Here is a 22551-nt window from a genome sequence, read left to right as displayed (position 1 = left end):
TTAATAATGGAAAGAAGTTACAAAATTGAATAAAATCCAGTTTCCAAAGCAAGTTATCTTTCTTTTATCACAAGCAACTTCTGTCTTCTATTTTGGGAGTTAGAAGAGTGGCAAATTTATTTTATTTATTGAACAAATTCCCAGATACAGCATAACTTTGCCATTTTTCACAGGGAAATAACAAGAGAAAGAAAAAAATAGGCAACAATAACAAAAACAGCATAAATAGTATCAAAAAAGAGTGTGAAAGTAATATTATTCCATCAAAACTCATTTAATTGATCTTTCAAACACCGGGTAGCTCGAAAAAAATGTCTGCGTCAGTTGTTACTTGACTATAACAGTTTGGTATTCTGTAAAAAAGAGATCTCTGTATAATTGCCAACCTAGGACGGGCAAGATGGAATAGGTAGGTATTTCGGGTATTTAAGAGGATTCCGCTCAAGCACTTAGGGGTATGAGTACATGAGTATGAGTCCCATCAACATATCAAAAAATTGATTTATCTGCTACCTCTTTAATAATAATTTATTCCAAAATACGATGCAGTTGAAGTAGCACTAGACACTTACAACTCGAGTAGTACAGGGCCATTGTGCTGAATTAATAGCCACTTTTTAGTGTGTGGAGATCACAAAATTGTACTCTGTAGATGCGGATCCAAAGGGGGCTATAGGGGCTATAGCCCCCCTTGATGCTGAGGTATACACTGGATTAAATTGGTTTCAATCCTGCTTTACAATAGATAAAGCTGCAAAGTATGGTTTAGCCCCTCCCTTGATCATATCCTAGATCCACCTATATATCCACTTCTGCATTTCATCAGAACAGTCTTAGCACAAGCCAATAGAGTAAGAATACGAGTGTGTATATTTATTTAAGAATTATTTATTATTATTATCATTATTATTAAAGTACATTTTGTTTACACTATACAGTTATTAACATGTATATTACATTAATGTTTCAAGAGTATTGGTGCAAAATACTTAGGACTCTGCTGTAGACTAAAGTGTCGGCGTCTTTGGCGTAAAGAAAGTCGGCGTGAGTAAAAGCATCCAGAGGAACTCTGAATTTTCCAACCAGGTTCGGGAGTTGTTGAGATAACCAGTACACATCCTGGAATAGATAAAACGATTTATTTGAAAAAAAAAAAAAAACTCTCAGGAAAATAGTACATGATTTTCTCGTTGATTTTCGCTAGTCATTCTAAAAGTAAACTTCAGTACTTTGTGTAAACATAATTCATTGACATTAACTTATCCAAAAAGCTTTCAGTAATATTCCGTCCAGGGTTGTTACGGTTGAACAAGAGTTGAGGTTGTTTCGTCTCAGAAACTTGTCCTTTTCCTTCTTCAGAGATTTTTATTATTGGAAGCATGTCTTTGGGAAGTAAAATTAAAAGCTCTCAACTGTGAATTAAACACAACAATTAAAACTGTAGAGATTCTTCCTTGATTAATGATTCAATTTTATGAGAAAATTTTGAATATTAATTTTCGAATTTGATTAAATTACACTGGTAAACAAAATTTTGCTTATTATTATTTCTTGATGAATCTTTATGTACTTTGACCCCCTAAACACGAATCCGGCACTTATTTTTATGTAGTGTCAATATTTTCAGTGATATAAGCATGTTTTATTTTTCTACCTATACTGGTTTATGCAGAGCAATTTTCGTGCATTTATTTCGATGCTCGCTAGGTGGTAGTGAATTTGTTATTAAAGATAAATTGTTTGGAGTAGCAAACAGAGAATATAGATTCTAAAGATTCATAGCAGAATTGTAAATTAATTAAATAGAGTCTAAGCAATAATTAAGCTGTAGCCAATTCTGGTAGTAATGAAATGGTCGAAAAGTGCTGCTTGCACATTTTCCACAGTTATTTTATATGATCGTATAAGTCTATCTGATTGTATGTGCGTGTAGTTAAATGTCAGTGGGTAAGTGTCAGTGTGTAGTTAATGTATTTGAGCAACATGTTGTCGGGTCGGAAGTGCAAGCTACGTGCGGATTCCTTTCGTTATGTATCTGGATACTATATTGGTTCGAAGCAGGTGAAGCATGGGATAGTGCCTAGAACAAAATTTTGTGCAGAATATAAAGCTTACTTCGGAATGGCGGTTGGGGATCTTGACAAGCCATGGACCCCACATGTGTCTTGTGGTAATTGCAGGTCGACGTTGGAACATTGGTTGCGTGGGAATAGGAAAAGCATACCGTTTGCCATTCCGCGAGTGTGGAGAGAATCTACCAACCATCATGATGATTGTTATTTTTGCATGATCGACTTGACACACTAGAAGAAAGGCAAGAACAGACGTCGTCTACAATACCCAAACATACCATCCCCCGAGCACCTGTTCCGCATAGTGTAGAACTCCCTATTCTCTCACCTCCGTCCCAAACGGTTTTCAGTGAAGAAGCAGCTCATTCCGACAGTTCAGACAGTTCGTTCGTTTTGGAAGATAGTGGGAAACCTAATTTACTGAACCAAAAAGAACTAAATGATCTGATTAGAGATCTACAATTACCGAAAAATAAGTCCGAATTGCTAGTATCATGACTCAGAGTGGAATTTCCTACTTCCTTCCTGCAAAATATTTAAGTACAGAAGCAGACACCAACGTTTTCCCGTTTATTTTGCTGTTGAGGATTCATTGTGCTACTGTACAGATATCGGTGGTCTTTTTAAGTTTATTGGCTTTCAATATGAACCAAAGGAATGGCGACTGTTCATAGACAGTTCGAGTACTAGTCTGAAGGCTATTGTTTTGCACAACGGAAACCAGTACCCTTCAATCCCTGTTGCACAGTCCATCCACATGAAGGAAAGTTATTCAAATGTGAAGCTGATGCCGGAGAAAATTAAATATGACGAACATCAATGCGACGTGTGTGGGGATTTCAAAATTATTGGTTTTCTTCTTGGGTTGCAAAGTGGTTATATTAAATATTCCTGCTTTCTATGTCTGTGGGACAATCGGGCAACTAACCAGCATTATGATCAAACCGTGTGGCCTGAAAGAACGGAGCTTATTCCAGGAACACATAATGTGATAAATGAAGCATTAGTGCCCATGGAGAAGATTCTCTTGTCAACATTACATATTAAGCTGGGATTGGCAAAAGAATTTGTGAAAGCTCTGGATCACAATTCATCTGCCCCACAATGTATCAAACAAATGTTGCCAGCTTTATCAGAGGCAAAGAGGCATTTTTACAAGGCCTCAGATTCGTGTTGTGCTTAATAGTGCTACACTTAAACAAAAAATGACAGAGTTGGATAGAGACACTTGGGAGGCTTTTCATAAGTTGTTGGCGGGATTTCTTGTGCATAACCGAAGTCAAGCGTTAGATCACCACGTTAAGACACTCATTGATCAATATCGAGTACTCGGATGTAGATTGTTTTTAAAATTACATATGCTTCATTCACACTCGGATTTCTTTAGGAAGAATTTAGAAAATGTTAGCGAAGAGCACGGGGAACGTTTCCATAAGGACACTGAGGTAATGGAAAGCAGATACCAAGGAATGTGGGACTGTGCAATGATGGGTGATTATATTTGGAGGCTATTTCGTGATGAAGTAAACGTTTTCCACAAAAGAAAAAGAACCACTAACCTTGACTTTTAATTACGGAATTCCAGTACTTGATGAACACTCTAGTCCAATCTCAAGTACTTTTGTATATTTTTAATAAGAAATGTAATATTCACATATTTTGGTATTTATGTATTGTTATGTAGATTTTTGTTACCCAGAAAATTAATGTCCAAAATGTGTGTGTTATGTGTGTAGTTCAATGTTCCTATTAGATACAATTGTATAATATGTTACTGTTTCAGTAAAATCTAATATGCTTATATTATTACAAATTTTGACATTACGGGAAAATAACTGCTATATTCGTGTTCAGCGGGTGCAAATCATTAAGAAACCAATGAAAAATCAACAGAAGCACGACTATAGTGTTTGTGTTACGCTTGTAGTTCAATGTACTCATAAGATACAAGATACCATATGTTACTGTTTCAATAAAATCAGATATGCTTATATCATCACAAATTTTGACATTACGGGAAAATAACTGCCATACTCGTGTTCAGCGGGTGCAAATCATTAAGAAAACGACGAAAAACTAACATAAGCACGACCTTGATCAAAATTTGTATACCAGTGTTATTTAATACATTATTGCTCCATACAAAATACATTGGAAAGATAGGGGAAACGCGCTACCATCTATTGAAGACAAGTCGAGCCTTTAAATCCACCTTAAAATTCTCACAAGGGACCATTCCGATTTGTTCAATTCAATTGTTGAAAATGATTGCTAGCACTGGTTTCAGCACCAAAAGAAACAGAGGGTGTTTAGTGGCAGACCGTATACAGGATGAGAGATAAATGAGGGTAAAGTACGAAGATAGAACGTGGAGAACATCTACAAATGCCATGTTAATTTTGAAAAGAGTAGAGTGATTGAAGTCAAATGTTGGATATGAAGAATGCATGTAGAGCTCCACTGAATAGGTGTAATGTGAACAGTGTTCTAACTGCCAATTGTATGTAACTTGGTTCTGAGAAGAATCACCAGTGTTACAACTGGCACGTTTTGTTGGAGAAGGTAATTAATATATCAGAAAACTTAATGGGACAGGTGTCTTTGTGCAAAGTGCCACGCCAGCATTCATCCAGTGGAACTATTTCTCATTGCGTTACACGTTGCAAACATTCTCCTTGATGTTTCCAGGATACGATTCTGTCTCTTTCTACCCCTCGTGCATACAACGTACTCATGCACCGTACTACAAGGTGAAGAAAAGTGATTTCTGATTGGTAGAGATAACAAATGATGTAATGTTATTTATGATTTCAGTTGGATTAGTAGTCTGAAAAAGGAAGTGATATACTTCCGAAACTGTAACATTTCTAGTTAATTTATAATAAAGATTATAAACAGCCTTGTAAGAAAGTTGTATTTAGTTTGTGTTTAAGAATTACTGATCGATATATCAAAATTTTGATATGTCGGTATTGCGATATTTTGATATTCGATATTTCAATAGTTTTAACATTTTGATATTTGACATTTCTAGTTTTACTTTTTCAATATTTTAGATATTTCAATATTTTGATATCCCAATATTTTTCGATTTTCTATATTTTGATTCTTTGATATAAATTAGTATTTCGATATTTCAATATTCTGATATTTTTTTCGCAAAATTATGTTGAATATTTGCAGTTCCTTTTTTATGTTTTTGTATTCCATAAGATTTTTCCAAGTTTTTTACTCAATAATTTGAAATTTAATTTCGTTGATATTACGATTTATTTTGACATTCGTATTTGACATTTTCAAATTTCGATCAAGTTTCGATATTTTATTTATAGCAATTTCCAATATCCAAATTCAGCTGTCACACAACCCTACTTTAAAATCTCAACTGTAATATTTATGTTTAGATATATGCAAGCTTAAAAGATTACCTGAACCACACACACATATTTTATATTTGTATAGAAGCCAAATATTTGGTACAGTAGTGGTAAAGAAATACAACAAAGTAGCTACACTTACCTCAGGATCAGCGAAGCTATCTTTGTCGCTGTAATGAATTGAGACTGGTGATGTTATTTTACTTAGGTCGTAAGTTGGAGGAGTTAATTGTCCATATCTTCGCAAATTTTGCAAAGCACCAAAGTCATACTGCTGGAACCTCTCTAGAATAAAAGATGATATATTTCATTTTACAACTGAAAAACATTTTTTGCAATGTTCCTATTGCTGCTCTGTTCCCTAACTTTGTTCGAGATATGTAATATGTACTAAAAGTACTGAGACTAGGCGACAGAACAGAACAAGATAATGCTTTAACTCTTTTAGACTCTTCGGAGGGTTGTTCCGAAATTAATGCCCCCTATTTTTTGTGTTGACTTTGTATGTCCATGCCAGATGTCGCTGGTGTGGTGCTGATGTTTGAACCACCTTCTTTTATTTGCAGTTGGTCCCGTTGTTCCGCTGTAATGCCTTGGAAAAAATGCTGGAACATCTTGGTTATCACAAAGTTTGTGCAAGGGTGTGTGTAGCGGATGCTTACAGAAAATCACAAAACTCGGCGAATGGAAATTTGTTGTGACGTGCTGGACCACGTGCCTCTGAAAGGGACTACGTGGCGAATATTTTCAAGACACGGAAGCTGTTGTCAAAGCTGTAAGGAAGTGGTTAGCCTCAGCTGGTTCCGATTTTTACAAGGCTTTGGTTCATCGTTGGCAAAAGTGCATAACTAATGGTGGGAACTATGTGGAAAAATGACAGTCTGTAGCTGAAATATTGCTCTGTTTAGCTGTGTTTTGTTATTTATGTATCTCCATGAACAAAATAGGAGGCACTACTTTCGGAACGACCCTAATACAATCCTTGAATGTGATTAGCGTCTGATTTTTGGTCAGGTATTGTCATCAAAGTGGTAGGCCTATTTCTATGTATTTACCTATGTACATCACAAGTAATCATTTCTCCACTCGCTTTACTCATAAAGTTCACATGAAAACTACCGTCATCACATCATACCAAAACTCTCTATCACACTCCGCCTCTTTCTCACAAGCGGTGTTACCCACAAGAAACTTTGTCCTTGCTTCGAAACTCTTCTAATTTTTCGAGTTATCTCTCATGCTTGTATCTGACCCTAGAGGCACGATAGGGTGATCGAACGAAACAACATTATTTTTTTTTTTAAAAAAAAGTTAAAAATCAACAATCAAAATAAAACAAATTGTAAAGTAAATAAATAATTCTGTTTTCAAGAAAATTACTTTTTTAAAAAATCTATTAATGCATGATTGAAAAGAAGCATAGTGTAATATTACTTTTATAAGGTAGTAGATAGAGCAATTTAACACACGGGATTCGGTTTCCTCCCACAATCTTTTTATTTTAAAATTCCTATCTAATATAAATAAAGTAAAGAGTTTGTTCGTCTGTCTGCCTGTGTGTCTGTGTGCAGCCTGGAAACCAGACGAGTGGACCAAGAGTTACCAAATTTTGGTCACGAATACCTTGTTCCAGGCCACAGACCAAGATGAAGCTTTTTTTTTTTTAAATTCGAACCAGAGGGTTCTCAAGAGGGGCGTTTACCGGGACATGTAAAAGTAGTAGAAAATCACCAATATTAGTGTCGAATTCATAGTTTTCGCTGTCACTGAGAACAATGGACATACTTCCAATAGCGATGACTTCCAAATACAACCCCCATCGGCTTTTGGCCAGAGGCGTTTTTCTAAAATTCGAACCAAGGCGTCTCAGGGGCATTTACCAGGATATGTAAAGGTAGTACAAAATTACTGATTTCTTTTTTGTTTCTTCAGTTCGTTTACATAGATACCTTATCTGACCCATGCGAAAAATGGGTATTTCAGCTAGTATACAATATAAAACAAAATGACTACAAGTGTGGTCCTAAGACCGATACAAATTTCTATAAGCAGTTTGGATAAGATAGGTGTTCCTAGGCCCAGGTACCCAAAGGAAGGATTTCCATAAAGCTCCAGGCAAGCAAAGAGACGTTGGCTTCCCGAAGAGCTTCACGCAAGCTACGCGGGCAAGAAAATCACAGAGCTTCAGGCAAGTTCGATGGGCAGGATGCTCAGAATTCCAGGGAAACTAGGAGGTTTGGTCAGGTTCGATCTCTCAGAGTCCAGGCAAGTTAAGAGAGATGGTTTGACTAGCCAAAACTGACGTCGATTGATACGTTACATGGAGTTTTATACCTTCCTCTAAACAGTAGTGGCGTTGGTGTTCCTCCTCTGTCACGTGACCTCACGATGACGATAATGCCTGTCGTCTGTTTTTTGCAGTAACTATAGTACAAGAACACCTGGTGTTGTTTACAAAATAAAAGAAGTTGTTTGTGTTTACAAATGCAGACCACGTGCAAGATATACAGGGTGTTTCAAAATAACACCGACAACGTTTGGGAGGTGATTCCTGACATTAAGATAAGACAAAAAGTACAGACCAACCTGAGTGCACAAATGCTTTCTTTCGGAGTTATAGGCTGCCGAAAACATGAAAAATTGAAATTTAAATGTCCATAGCTCCAAAGTTGTGGGAGCTACCGTAGTCGGGTCAAGACTTCACTTAGGAATTAATATGTGCGCTATCCAAAAATACATGTTTCAGAATCCTAAGGTACTCACGCAACAATCTTTATAGAGGTAGTGTGGCTACGGTCATATAATTTGAAGTACTCACTCAGTACCTCTATAAAAATTGTTGCGGAACTACCACAGAACTGTGAAACTTGGATATTTGAGTAGGACACATATTAGTTCCTAAATGAAATTTTGACCCGATTATGAATGGTTCCATTGTTTTGGACCTATGGACCTTTAATATTTTTCAAGTTTTCGGCAGCCAATAACTCTGAAAGAAAGCATTTGTGCACCCAAGTTGGTCTATACTTTTTGTTTTATCTTGATGTCAGGAATCACCTCCCAAACGTTGTCGGTGTTGTTTTGAAACACCCCGTATATTACAGTAGAGAGTGACATCATGTACAATAAATTTATAAATTATTCAATTATTACGTATAAATAGAATTGTTTTAAAAATAATTTGCTTGGAAAGTAACCACTGGGCTAGCGAGGAAGATTCCCAGAATTGTAGTCTTAACGGAAGGAATCTTTACATCTTATGTAGTAAAATGAGGGTGATGTCGTATATTTCAGAATGGTGTATTTCTCAGTAGAAAATTCTCACTTAAAGTAACAAAAATCTTAAACTATGAATATAATAATAATAAATTCAAATTTACTTACTGTCTCTTATGAGCTGTCCATAGTGTATGAGATCCCTTGTGGATGCTCCAGCAGGAACATGGGAAATAATCGCTGGCAAAAGGGTCTGGAATGCAAATGGAACAGTAAATACCATTTTGATGAAAATGACCGATTACCCAAGTGTCTGATAATGGGTTATTTCAAGGCGTTTGCCGAAACAGGAAGATAAGGTTCTTGAGGAATGCAAATCTATTGAAATCTGAAGTTTAAACTTTTTCACAGCTATAAGATTTTTTTTCTCTCGAAAGTGAGACAAGGTAAACAATGTCTCATTTCATAACGTCGACCTCCCCCCATCCGTAGGAAAAGATACAAATTTACAATACGCATACAACTTTGGACCTGTCTTGGTTGTGAAGCCCAAGTTGGTTTTGTACATTGAACTAACCAAGCACAAAGGCGGTTTGAGCTAACCTCATAATCTCAATGACCCGTATAGTTCTAGTTGTATTTTGGACTTTCCCAATGAAGTAATAAAAATGTAAATGAATTTATTCTATTTTGAATTGCCTCAGTCTAACTGAAGTAATTAAAAAGTAAATGAATTTATTCTATATTGGATTGTCTCAGTCTGACTGAAGTAATAAAAATGTAAATGAATTTATTATAGTTTGAATTTTCTCACTCTAACTGGTCATAAAATGTAAATCAATTTATTCTATTTTGGATTGTCTCAGTCTGACTGAAGTAATAAAAATGTAAATGAATTTATTCTATTTTGGATTGCCTCAGTCTGACTGAAGTAATAAAATTGTAAATGAATTTATCATAGTTTGAATTTTCTCAGTCAAGCTGGTCATAAAATGTAAATGAATTTATTCCGTTTTGGCTCGTTTCAGTCTGACTAAAGTAACAAAAATGTAAATGAATTTATTCTATTTAGGATTTTCTCAGTCTGAAGTAATAAAAGTGAAAATAAATTTCTTCTTTTTTCATTTTTTCAGTGTAATGGAAGTAATAAATATGAAATGCTATAAAATTAATGTTTCTAAACTAGGAAATCTTTATAACTTTAAAGCTTAGAACAAATTTGAATGTTTAGAGTAGGCATGAGTCGCTTGACAAAAATGCATTTGAAATGAACTATTTATCAACGACAAAACTGAAATTGTGTCACAACGTCAAGTTAAATTAGGATATTACGTTATCTAAATCAAGTGCTCAAAGTGTCTTTCATAATTTTCAATATACAAACTACATCATTTAAGCACAGAAGAATATATTACATTACTAATGTTGTTGGATGCCTATCTGTTCTCGGAATATGCGGTGAAGATCTGGTCTGTTAAATTCACATTGTGGATTGCTTGGTCAAGATGGAGGTATAGTATTCACAAAAATAATCCTGTCACTTTTTTGTAATCACTTTGTGGTCATGTAATCACCAAATTTGAAGTACAAATTCACGTTGATCCTTCAATAACTTTCTATTTAGTGTAACCTTACTTAGCTACAAACGTAACAAGGTTTAAATCCTTTGTAAAATCACTTCTTACAAAATATGATCCACGAACCATACCGTAACTATAGTTTTCATCAATCAGCTATTACTACTCTAGTCAATTGAGAACTGAATAACCGCTGGTGTCAAGAGAGTTATGGTCCATCCTGAGTTACTGAATCTACTTACTCTGTTTAGTTCTTGCGTGTCCCAGCCATGCATGAGGAAGTAAATATTTGCACACAGATTTTGAAATGTTGCGTTATTCCTGCACACTGTCTCACCTAATAACTCGCTGAGACGGCTGTTCGGTAGAAACTCGTCGATGCCAATTAATTCGAAGAGAAGCTGCAAAGAGATTATACTTGCTATAAACAATAAATATTGTCTTTGAACATGCTATTTACAATACGGTTTAAGGATGAGAGTTCTGGTCTTACAATACACAATTGTTTTTTAAATATGATTTTTGCTTCCATTTGATATGCACGTATATCGAAAAGTATCTGTGCGTAATCTTCTATATAACACAGCTACACCCAAAGCACGTTAGTCTTGGGAAACTAGAATGTCAACAGCAAGTCTCATGTTTTCCCAGTGAACATCCAGAGGAAATTCTTATGTTCATTTATGGTTCGGAAACAATTTCTGCTGGATAATTACAGGAACAGATACGTTCCATTCAAATGCATCGACAATCTGGAGCATATTTTCATTATCATAAAGTTCCATTACCATATATTTCACAGTCACATCACATTTTATATTTTCATTATGCTTAAAATTTCTACTATGACAGACATATTCTATTGAAATTTAAAAGGGAATTCCTGAAATCCATTTAAAGTTCTAAGTGTATACACCTATTCTCTCCTAACCTTCTATTATATCGGAAGTGACAGAAATCAACTACTACCAGTTGAACCGTAGCGAGTAAAAACTATAACAGACCCCGAGAAACGGTTTTCTGGAATCGATCAAACGTCCCAGGAGTATACTTCATATGTACTAGCAGTGGCGTATTTAGGGGGGTGGCTTCCGGGCTTAATCCCCCCCCCGAAATCTTACTTAGTATAGTAAAGTAAATGAAATATTGCAGAATTTTCACATTTCCAGGCAAAGCCTCCCCCAAAAGTTAGCAAAGCCCCTCCCGAAACAAAATCGTAAATACGCCACTGTGTACTAGTCTCTCATTAAAGTGGAAGTGGTAGAAAATTCCGGACAACTTCCGATTTCAATATTAATTGAGAAATTATTACACTATAATAACCAAACTCCTTCAGATGATGTACACGTGATACTATCATTTGATATATAATAAAATTTATGCTCACCGTGAAATCATCCAAGAATGGAATAAGAAGTCTTACAGCGCTGGTAGTGTGGGTCAATTCGCCAACAGGTGCCAACAATATCGATGCTTTTATCTTATCATTATATTCGGGCCTCTCAGATAACAACACTAGATTCACAGTTGTTCCCATGGAGTGACCGATGTAATGTATCTTCTGTTGTCCAGTCAGCGACAATATATAATCGATTTCGGCTGGAAGATCGTAGATTCCAATTTCATGCCAACTGAAAATTTAAAGAATTGATTTGTTTTCTTCAGAAATTTAATTCTAACATCAAGCAACTTTAGATACGGCATAAGACTACGGCCCGCCCATTTATAATGTGTTCCAAAGACTTAAAAGATTGTAAGAATAGTAATGATATAATTTCCATTTGGTAGCTATGAATGGAACATTATAATACTAAGTATTAGAGGTAAGGAAATTTAATGAGTTCTAAAATGCAGATTTACACTGGATTATAATTTTGGGTAGGCCTTCTCCCTAGCTTATGGATACCTATACAGATTTTTTTATTAATGACAAGAGGAAATTACTTTTAGAGTAGTTGTTGATACCTACCATTAATATAAATAAGTACCTACCATTAATATAAATAGTTAAAAATATGTTTAGTCTTTATTGTATCTTTTAGCATTTCCATATTTTTCAAAAATTTTTGGATAGGCTCGTATCTACCCGGCCTACCCGCTAAAACCGCCACTGGATTTAAAAGTAGAAGAAAATGCCGTTCAAAATATGGGCTATCTCTGTGAGGGTTGTCTTGAAAACTTCATTTAATTTTAAAGCTGATACACTAGGAGTAGTACTGTAGCTAATGATTGAGTAAACCAGAAATCACACACTAATCACAGGTGATCGACTACTCAGGTACGAAACATAATCTTCCCAGCTTCGGCACTTTGATTACTTAACACTAGAACGGCGGCTGGGTCATTTTTGACCCATTTCGAACTTTACGTTTTAAAAACTTTTCTATTTTCTTACGAATCGGATCGAATTATTGTGACTTTTACTAGTTCTCTTGAAGGAATATTTGTACGAAGTATCACTCTTATCCACACTTTGCCTTTTGAAATACCAAACAATTATACTAGAACGGCGGCTTGGGTCAATTTTGACCCAACTCTTTTGTTAGTGATATTTTGTTGCATTGTAATAACACTACTGGCTAGCGTCTTTATCTTGCGACCGTTCTTTCTCATAATACTCTCCCATTCCATCTGGTGTTCAAGACCAACTTCTCTGCAATTTTGTCAGTTTAGTTGGAGTTTGTAATACTTTAGAGAGTCTGTTGATTAGGAGAATCTCATTATTTTCGGACTGATGTGCTACTTCAAACACTCATTATGACCAAGAAACGGATGACACCGGATGAAATACTTGCAAAATGAAATGACATAAGTGAGGCCGAGTCTGACGCTGAATGCGTTGATATTTCTTCAGATGAAGAGTACCTGCCGAGCAACATGATGATTCAAATGAAATATCGGAAGAGAAAGAGATAAGCACCGAAAACCATATTTCTGAAAATAAGCGTAGTACAATAGGTAACAGCATTGTTATTATTATTATTATTATTATTATTATTATTATTATTATTATTATTATTATTATTATTATTATTATTATTATTAAACACAAATTATATGTCATACATCGTAACAAAATATTCATAATAATTTCAATCATTTTAACAAAAAATTGCAAACAATTTGCATGCTATTGTGAAAATATATAGCTAGTGTGTGTGTGTGTGTGTGTTTTCTTTTTTGTTGATATCAGTATGTTGAAATGTTTCGTGAGAAGACGTTTATAGCACAAATAAATAATAATAAATAAACCACAGCCATATTCGATCCACTATTGAATGAGGACTCTCCCCGGACAGAGGACTTGGTCTACTGCTCCCACGATGACCAGACGGGTTGGGAGAGAAAAGCCGAAGCTCTCACTGTAATCGCCACTATATGCCCGACCCGCTGGTCTAGTGGTGAACGTGACTGCCTACGGAATGAGGGATCCCGAGTTCGATTTCCGGCGCTGCCAATAATTCTTAGACTACTAACCTGTGGCGTAACCAGAAATTTCAAAGCTACTGAAAGCAAAAAGTTTAGAGGTCTAAATGGGAGACAACTTACTTTCTCGTATGTTTGGATAAATTATATTTCAACTAAAGAAGTAGAAACTCTAAAGGAGTTGTTCGAAAGAATAGGTAGTTTACCATTCTTTTTTATGTCAGAGCTTTCATGATTAGAACCTATCATATCTTGTTTAGAAAACAATCACTGCATACAGACTTTATCTGGTTTGAACTACTGCAACTGTACGACTTTGTATGCTATTTTAGGTTATGTCAGATTATGGGTTTCCACAAATTTTAAATAGGGAGAGGAAAGTTATAGAAATGCATAGATGCGTATTACAATCATATTAGTAAAATATTTTTTTGTATAATACGTCACACTTTTATTTGTGAACAATGTTTTTGTATGACCCTTCTCCTTGTAGATGAGTGACTGAACTTTGTTCTGTGTAAGACTGCAAGTTTAGATGTGTGTAGATTAGGTTAGTGTAGTTCAGTTAGGTCATGCGCTTGAACAAACTATCTAAGAATAATAACTATCTAGGAATTAGAATGATATTTACCATTACTATATAATAAACTGACATTGTATATAATACATTTAATAATATCATTCTAACAATATTATATTCATAAAAAATAGCATGTTTCTTAAATTTGTATTATTGGCAAAAAACACATTGATCAATAAATATTAAGCTAGAGTTCAAAGAAGTTTTTTGTTTTATTGAATAAAAGTCACATTTTATTATACAATAAATATCACAGTTTGTTCACTAATACTTCACAGTTTGTTCATTTGTAGAAGTTGCTAATACTTCACAGTTTGTTCATTTGTAGAAGTTGCTAATACTTCACAGTTTGTTCATTTGTAGGAGTTGCTAATACTTCACAGTTTGTTCATTTGTAGAAGCTGCTAATACTTCACAGTTTGTTCATTTGTAGGAGTTGCTAATACTTCACAGTTTGTTCACTTGTAGGAGTTGCTAATACTTCACAGTTTGTTCATTTGTAGAAGTTGCTAATACTTTACAGTTTATTCATTTATAAAAGGACACTCTTACTTCACTATTGGTCATTTTTAAACGTTGCTCTTACTTGACAATGTTATAACTTTTAAATTCTATTATTATTATTATTATTATTATTATTATTATTATTATTATTATTATTATTATTATTATTATTATTATTATTATTATTATTAATATTATTATTATTTCATTAGTTTATTTACGAAATTATTAATAATTCATAATTTGCTTGTTATATACTATTAGTAATCCTAAAAACTTTTTACAATTATTTCACTTGCGAGTTGTAGAATTTTATAATTTAATGCTTGATCTCACCTGAAGCTCCAAAACTCGCTATCCTTGGGATCAAGTGTTGTATGATTTTTTGAGTAAGTATTTCCCCTGTCGTTAGCTAGCCAGACATCATAACCGTGATCGGCGAGAATAAAGACTGCAAAGTAGGAAAATAATATTAGTGAAATAACAAGTGATTTTTTTAACACATGAAAAGTATTTTATGTTTTATATTTGAAAGCAGATTTGCAATTCGAAACTGTGCACTCTAAGAGCCAGCGAAGTATCTTTCCACACTGAAAAAAAAAACGGTTGTGGCGTACGTAAAACCGTAGGTTACATGTTGACTTGATTTTGAGTTAAACTTCCCATTCAGCAGCGACGATATATGAGACGTGGACCTACTGATTAACGTGGAATCCAAACCACATGAGCTCCCGCCGGGAATCGAACCCGAACCTCCCACGCCAAAGGCGCGTACGCTTACCGCTTAGCTACGGAGGAGCTCCGTAGGTTACATGTGTAAATCCTGTAGTTTTTGAACTTTACGCACAGCAAATGTATAACTGAAAACGTATATTTTATACGTACTTTCCGCATAAGTGTTCCAAATAAATGTACTTTCCGTACGAACGAAATAACTGTATATAGGCGGTCAGGATCTCACATACAGATGGACGTATGTAACATATAGCTGAAGTATGTAACTGTATGTATACGTACAGTATGTAATATGCGGAAGACTGTTAGATGTCAGACATCCTGAAACGGAATGATGCATGATCTAAGCGGGGAAAGTATGTTGCATATGCATAACATATGCTCCGTACTGACTTCCAGAGTAAACATAAGGGTTCCATATATTTGTACAATATTTCGCTGTCTGGATAACGGATATTTTTGAGTTTAGCTAAATGTTATTATAATTAAAAAGATGGTTATCAGAAAGATAGAAACACCAGATAAATACAACTTACCAGATAATATGACTTAGGACAATTTTTCGCCCTCAAAACAGCTGCTACGTAGCATGGAATGATATCAGATGGAATATCACTATCCTTCCGCGTATAGTGCCACTCAGTTCCGTTAGAGAGAAAATGAGAGCAAAAATCTGCCCCTAATTCGTGTTTTCAAATGGGATTGGGCGGATCAAATGAGGTAATCAGCTTCGTACCTATGTTCCTTAAGAGGTCTAATCATTGCAAAATTAAAATACCGCTAATTTTACAGTAATTATGTGATATCTTCAAATAGATAAAAGATAATCGAAAAGTGGAACAAGAGCTCTTAGACAATATTATTTTACATGAGATACTATTATCACGACTCACTTATCTGCTTTCGATTTCCAGCCATTTTGAAAATCGGCATTTATTTACGCGTTTTTAAGTGGCTCCAAACGGAAAGCTACTCGATGACTCGTGATAACGGTATCTCATGTAAAATAATATTGTCTAGTTAGCTCTTGTTCCACTTTTAGATTATTTTTATCTATTTGTAGATATCACATAATTACTGTAAAATTAGCGGTATTTTAATTTCGCAGTGATAAGGCCTCTTAAAATCTCAGACGCTAGAACTGGATGAATGAGTACATTCTGATCCTCGAAATAGGCGTCATTGATTGTAAAATAATATCTGTACCGTACGATGCATGGCGATATGACGAGGGGAAAACGTGACATGACCGGTGTCAGCACAGAACTCACTGAAAATGAGAATATTTTTGGCCACAGCATCACAGAGAGGCCTCCATGTTTTACAGTTGGGTGGTGACACTGCAGATCATAAGCAACTTCGGGCATCCGATATACGTAAAGGGTTCCGTGGTTTCAAATATAGTGAACGAAGACTCGTCCAACTGTACCGCATGTTTGTAGTCCTCAGCGGTCCATATTGCATGTTCACAGCATTATTCCAATCGTTCTTAAGCGTTAAAGTCCCTTATCAGCTGTTTGGCCCATGCAGCCCAACCCTGTGTATCCAAACCATGTGCTGACTGTGATTGTCGCCACACCTTGTTGGAGGTGCGGCTTGAGTTCCTGCATCACTTGCTTCACAGTCATATGATAGTTTTAAGTAATAACACGCTTTAATGGTCGACAGAACCAGTCACTCTGAGTTTTCTTCCGACCACTGCTCCTATTCGTATAATTACTTGGTTTTTCTCTGAGTTTTGTAGGCTGTCGTTACTTTGGGCACTGTCGCTCGGAATCTAGGGTGGCCAGATGTCCTGCTTTTGGCCGGACAGTCCGGCTTTTGGAGGTCCTATCCTGTGTCCGGCTTAGCGGCCGAGCAGGAAACCCATTTGTTCTGCTTTTAAGTTGTCTCATTATATATGTTTAACTTTCCCTTGTCCGATGGCTCCAGTCTCAGACATTTCAGAATTTTCAAATTATTCCAGTACATTTTTTTTTAAAGTTGTGAAGTAAGAAAAATTTGGAGTTCCAAAATTTGGTAGAAAAACGGAAGTGTGATTTCAGTGAAACAAGTTTACATATGAGACTCTCGTTGCTTTCGCTTGGAAATTCCGATTTTTCTTTTGAAGATTTTGTTAGTTTTGTTGAGGCGTGTAATATTAAACCCATTGGCAAAGATGGACTTTAGGAAGACTTGAAGGTGTTTCAAGAAGTAGCAGCCTCATATATGGTCAAGAACTGTACAACTATTGAAGAAGTGTATTTAACACTTTTCGAACGTACGAAAACACCAAGCGAAAAAGGTTTTGTGAATTTGAAGAAAGTCGGTTCATTTATTATTTCCATACAAATTAGTGGTGCTTAGTGCGAACGGGTATTTTCGTTAATGAATGCTGCTTGGACAAAAGAACGTAATCGACATATCTCCACACTGAGTCCGAACTTCGTTTCTTTCAACTTTAAGGAAAAAGTAAGAATGAAACGTGCAGTGACATATTTAAAGACTTTTTTGCGAAAGAAGGTTCTATTGAAAGCCGCTCGAGGAGCAGAGAAATATAAACGAAGTAAGAATTTTAACATGTAAATGTAGCTTTCCCAGCTTACTTGAGCCAAAGATGCTTAAACGCAATTAATGAATTGTCATACCTGTATGTGCGGAAGAGATTTACAAATTCATAGAGTCCGGCTTTCTAAGTCAATGTGCCTTCTGGCCACCTTATCGGAATCCTTCCACGTCACGAGAAGTCCACGAAGGGTGTAATATAACATGAAAACTGTATTTATTATCGAAATATATTGCGTAATGTCTTGTGTATCTTTTAACATTGATAAACGCTCTTAATTGTGTTCGTACAATCACTTTATAGTTTTTATACTATGGATCATGTAACATTGTGACAGTGTTTGAAATTTAAAAGTTGGGTGAACTAGTATTGGTCACGAGAGTTGTTAATGTCTCGTCTTGTTTTGTTTTATAATCTTGAAAACGGTTTCTTGTCTCTCCTCGAATTCAAAGCAGTATTTCTCGTCTCAACTATCATTTTATTTCCGAAATGAGACGAGATTTTTCATTTGAATACTTGTGATTCGAACCCTACATTAAACTCCAGGTCTACGACGGACAGAGTCTTGCTGTTGAAAAATAAATGTTAGACTCTAAACAATCAAAAAAGGAAATACACAATATCATACAAATAGAACAATATGAAAATTTGATGTTACCTAATGACTTTCCTGGCCCTTGTACGACCCAGTCTGAAGAACTGGATAGTAAACCATGAACTATTAAGACAGCTGGTCTTCCTTCAGTTGAGGGAGATGAAGGACTGTATGGGATTCGATGCATTTCCAATATGTAGCCATCTTCTGTTGTTATGTGATGAATCTCAGCTGGGTAGCCATACTTTGCTATCAACTGAGGCTGCGTATAAAATGATATCATTGATTTTGTTATTGATATATCAACATTTAGTTCACCCCTCTCAATTATATTTAATAGAGTTTAAGGCTGTGTCCAGCTCTCAGAATGCGTTGGGATTTCCCTATATAATAACATGGCGCATTTCTTTCCAAAATATTGTGAAAACTATTTACTTTATACATTTCAAAATTCGTCCAAATGTTTGTTAGTATTAATATTGCATGTTCACTTTTACTTTTTCCTGCTAGGGTAATATTAGAGCGCGTAAATTAAAAATGTTCTTCCATTTTAGTTCTGAAGTTATATGAAACAAGATTTACTGTGAGATGTAAAACGATGGCTCATCCGCTCACCTCTGGTCCTAGGAGTCCCTGATTCGATCCCAGTATAAGTAAGTCCGTAGTTGAGAACATCGTTTCCATGAGTTTCTTCAGGACTTTTTCCGTTCCCTCCCAGATCTTTAAATCCACACATTCTAGTTGACTCTCTAATTATTTTTCAATTAACTAAAATTGTACTAATTTATTTTTGTATTAATAATTATAATCACCGTTGTTTTTTCCTCGTCAGGAATTTCATCTCTCAGTTTGGATACGAACCCAAGTGCTTGGTTGACTAATAGTAACCAGATAACTGTTTTTAGACGACTCTTCATACTGATGTGGAGATTGAACTGACAGAACAGTTTACACCTGAAATAAAAGTAGAATCAAGATTAAAGAAATAGAATAAAATTTGTTGGAAAGAAATGAGCATTTCAAATCATACGCATTGAAGAATGGCATATGGAATATTTGCCAAATAGATACTAGATATCAGAATTAGCAAGAATAACAGCTGAACTAATGGATTGATGTGTTTTTACGTCCTTTGGTGCGATCGACAAAATTTGCACTTGACCTCAATTTGCACTTGACTTGACGCGGTGGCTCAGTGGTAGAGCGTTCACCTCCGGTGTTTGGGGTCCCTGGTTCGATCCCAGCACGCGCCGTGTGGACTTTGTGCTGGACAAACACCGTGCTCGTGCATTTTCTCGGGGTTCTCCCGTTTCCTTCCACTTTCTTCATTCCACCATTTTATTCATTTCTCATAATCACCGTCTCCTTTAGCCTAACCGGCATAACCGTGGGCGTAAAGCTCAAAAATTTCATTTGATTTTTTTTTTTTTCAAAATCAACTGAACTCAACTCGGACTTGGTCGACATTATTCTGTTCTGGATAGAAAAAGCTATTCAAGTTTGGATATCAAACTGTAGAGCGACAGCTTCTGCACTGAGAAACAACTCCCCTGACCGGCCACGGACCGTTACACGCCGGAAAATGTCACGCGTGTGAGAGTGTCCTTCCAGCATTCTCCACTTAAACAGCAGACATATATTATAGCTTATATTACAGCTGACGTAAAAGTTATATGGCATTTGTCTTAAATTCATCCTAGACATATAAGAATAAAACTACTGAGTCAAGGAATCATCTCAAGAGAGCCAAGGAACACTGCTTCTAGAACTCTTCGAATTTCCCTCTCTATATATACGTATATAGGCAGCTCATAACTACTCATTCCTCTTTTGACCTAAAGAGCTCTCTCGCGATTATATGTTAAATCTACGCACCTTTGCCGCGAAAGAGCCAGGTTCGATTTTCGGTGAAAGCCCATGTCATTTGAATTCCACGTTAAGCTGGAGGTTCATGTCTGATAGTCTCGATGCCGAAAAGGGATACTAAACTTAAATACCACCAACCAACCAATCCGTTGTTTTATCTTTTTTACAATTATTTTTCACTGCGCCATCGACAAACCAAACAATAAGTCAAATGTAAACTTCCCATCTAACTTTAAAATAATTTTTGGTTTCTAAAACAAGACATTTGCTTTATTTTCTCCTCTCTAATGTCTGTACTTAACACAGTTTTCTTCGAACCACTCATCAATTGTGTTTGTCGTTTTTGGCATAGTTGCGGATCCCAAACGTTTCAGCTATCCTCTGATCTTATTGGCCGATTCAGATAGCAAAAGAAGAGTCATATCATACATATAGTAGAAAGTAAATACCAGACGCTGTCGGCTGTCGTAGCCGAGCGTCCTAGCACAACATGCTACTCAGGTAAGTTCTTTCGTGCGTGGGTTCAAACCCGGCCAAAGTCAGTTCTTATTTTTTAAAATTTTCGTAACACTTTTTTCATTAAAATAAGATTGAAAATAATACTCAAAAAAGTGATTTACCGATTATTTTTTAAAATTAATTTTTATAACACTTTTTTCCTTTAAATAAGCTTGCAGTTTTACTATACAGATCCATAGTAAAAGTAATAGTAGTAGTAATAATAGTAGAGTAGTAGTGATAGTAATAATAATAATAATAATAATAATAATAATAATAATAATAATAATAATAATAATAATAATAATAATAATAGTGTAGTAGGAACGGGTTAGGATCCCAGCAGGGGTTGGTTGGGTTCTGTTCCGGACATCAAATAGGCAAATTAAAGACTTGTTCAAATTTTTCTGTACACTTTACATGACCAACTTCAAACACCTGGTTAGGGTAGCTCGCGAATACTGAAACGTTTGGGATCGGCAAAAATGCTGTCGTTTTAATATTTGTTTTAATTTCATATTATTCACAGCTTTGTTCCAAATTGTCTAACATTCTGATAATTATCATTTTAAATTTCACTGTTGCAAAGGGTATGTATTTAATCCTTCTATTTACGTTTACAGAAATTTTGCCTTCGCCTTGAAAAATCTTCCTTACTATTTCTCCTAAATTGAATTGAATTATCAAACTGTTTAAGTATTTTCTATAATTACCTACCTGTTCACGTGATGAACTCAGTTCTGCAGACTGTCAGAAATAGGGATAAAAATGATGTAAGCTGTTCCTTTTATTGCAATGCGTTTGACTAACAAACATGTTATGATTCAATATATTTATTTGATAAAAGAAATAATAATTATCAAATAATCTAACATCAATACATAAAGATAAACTGGGTACTCCAAATTTCATTCATTTGATCAGGAAATAACTCCAGAATGACGTAAGTATGAAGTTATTAGTCATAACATGCAGTTACTTTTATCAGATTGTTATTTAGTTTCGAAGTCTTAACTTGCGCTATTTTTCTAATGAATGTTACAGATAAAGAAACAACAGATATATTTGTCACAGATAAAAAAACTTCCTTGTATATTTGACGTATCCTGTCAGTGCCGTCAGATCACTTTATAGTTTTCATATCAAATGAAGTGAACAGAGAATGAACATTTTCATAAAAATGCAATTATTGGTAAGGTGATTGGATACTTGATGCAACCAAAGTTATCGGATGAATTTATGTATGTGATGTAATCTTTAACAGTTGTATAATTGGGTGATATAATTAACTTGTTATGTTGGGCAAACGTTTACGAAAATATTGTTATGCAGTGTGGGGCAATAAGCTCCCTCTTTTCTAAGGCCCTTATGTTCTGGAGGTGTGGGGTGGATGAGTACAATATGACCTTGATGTTCTACATCCTGGAAGTTTAATAAGAATGCAACGTTGGACTGGTGAACAGGTCGGTTTCTTTGTTAAATGTTGAAAGCTATGTACGTGCACAACGCGTATTTGCTTCGACATTTTCGTCTGCCACCTCGTGTTTCTGTTGCAGAAAC

At 35.3% G+C, this 22551-nt stretch overlaps 2 protein-coding genes across 2 annotated transcripts in view; both read right to left on the bottom strand.

The window, feature by feature from the left end:
- Positions 1-22551, bottom strand: part of LOC145670660 (lipase member K-like) — an 85448-nt gene that overhangs the window by 33658 nt on the left and 29239 nt on the right. The window lies entirely within an intron of this gene.
- On the bottom strand, positions 922-21772 carry LOC145669482 (lipase 3-like). Its single transcript, XM_081737657.1, has 9 exons — positions 21709-21772; positions 19440-19581; positions 18691-18889; positions 15089-15203; positions 11630-11873; positions 10485-10643; positions 8834-8918; positions 5592-5734; positions 922-1119 (listed from the first exon to the last, which is right to left on the bottom strand). The coding sequence occupies exons 2-9, from the start codon at positions 19542-19544 to the stop codon at positions 967-969; spliced, it is 1203 nt and encodes a 400-aa protein (XP_081593783.1). The 5' UTR covers positions 19545-19581; positions 21709-21772; the 3' UTR covers positions 922-966.

Source organism: Thermobia domestica, chromosome 14, assembly GCF_964235325.1.
Source record: "Thermobia domestica chromosome 14, izTheDome1.hap1.1, whole genome shotgun sequence".
Lineage (NCBI taxonomy): Eukaryota > Metazoa > Arthropoda > Insecta > Zygentoma > Lepismatidae > Thermobia > Thermobia domestica.
Note: the sequence above shows the minus strand (reverse complement) of the source record. Positions and strands in the feature narration are given on the sequence as shown.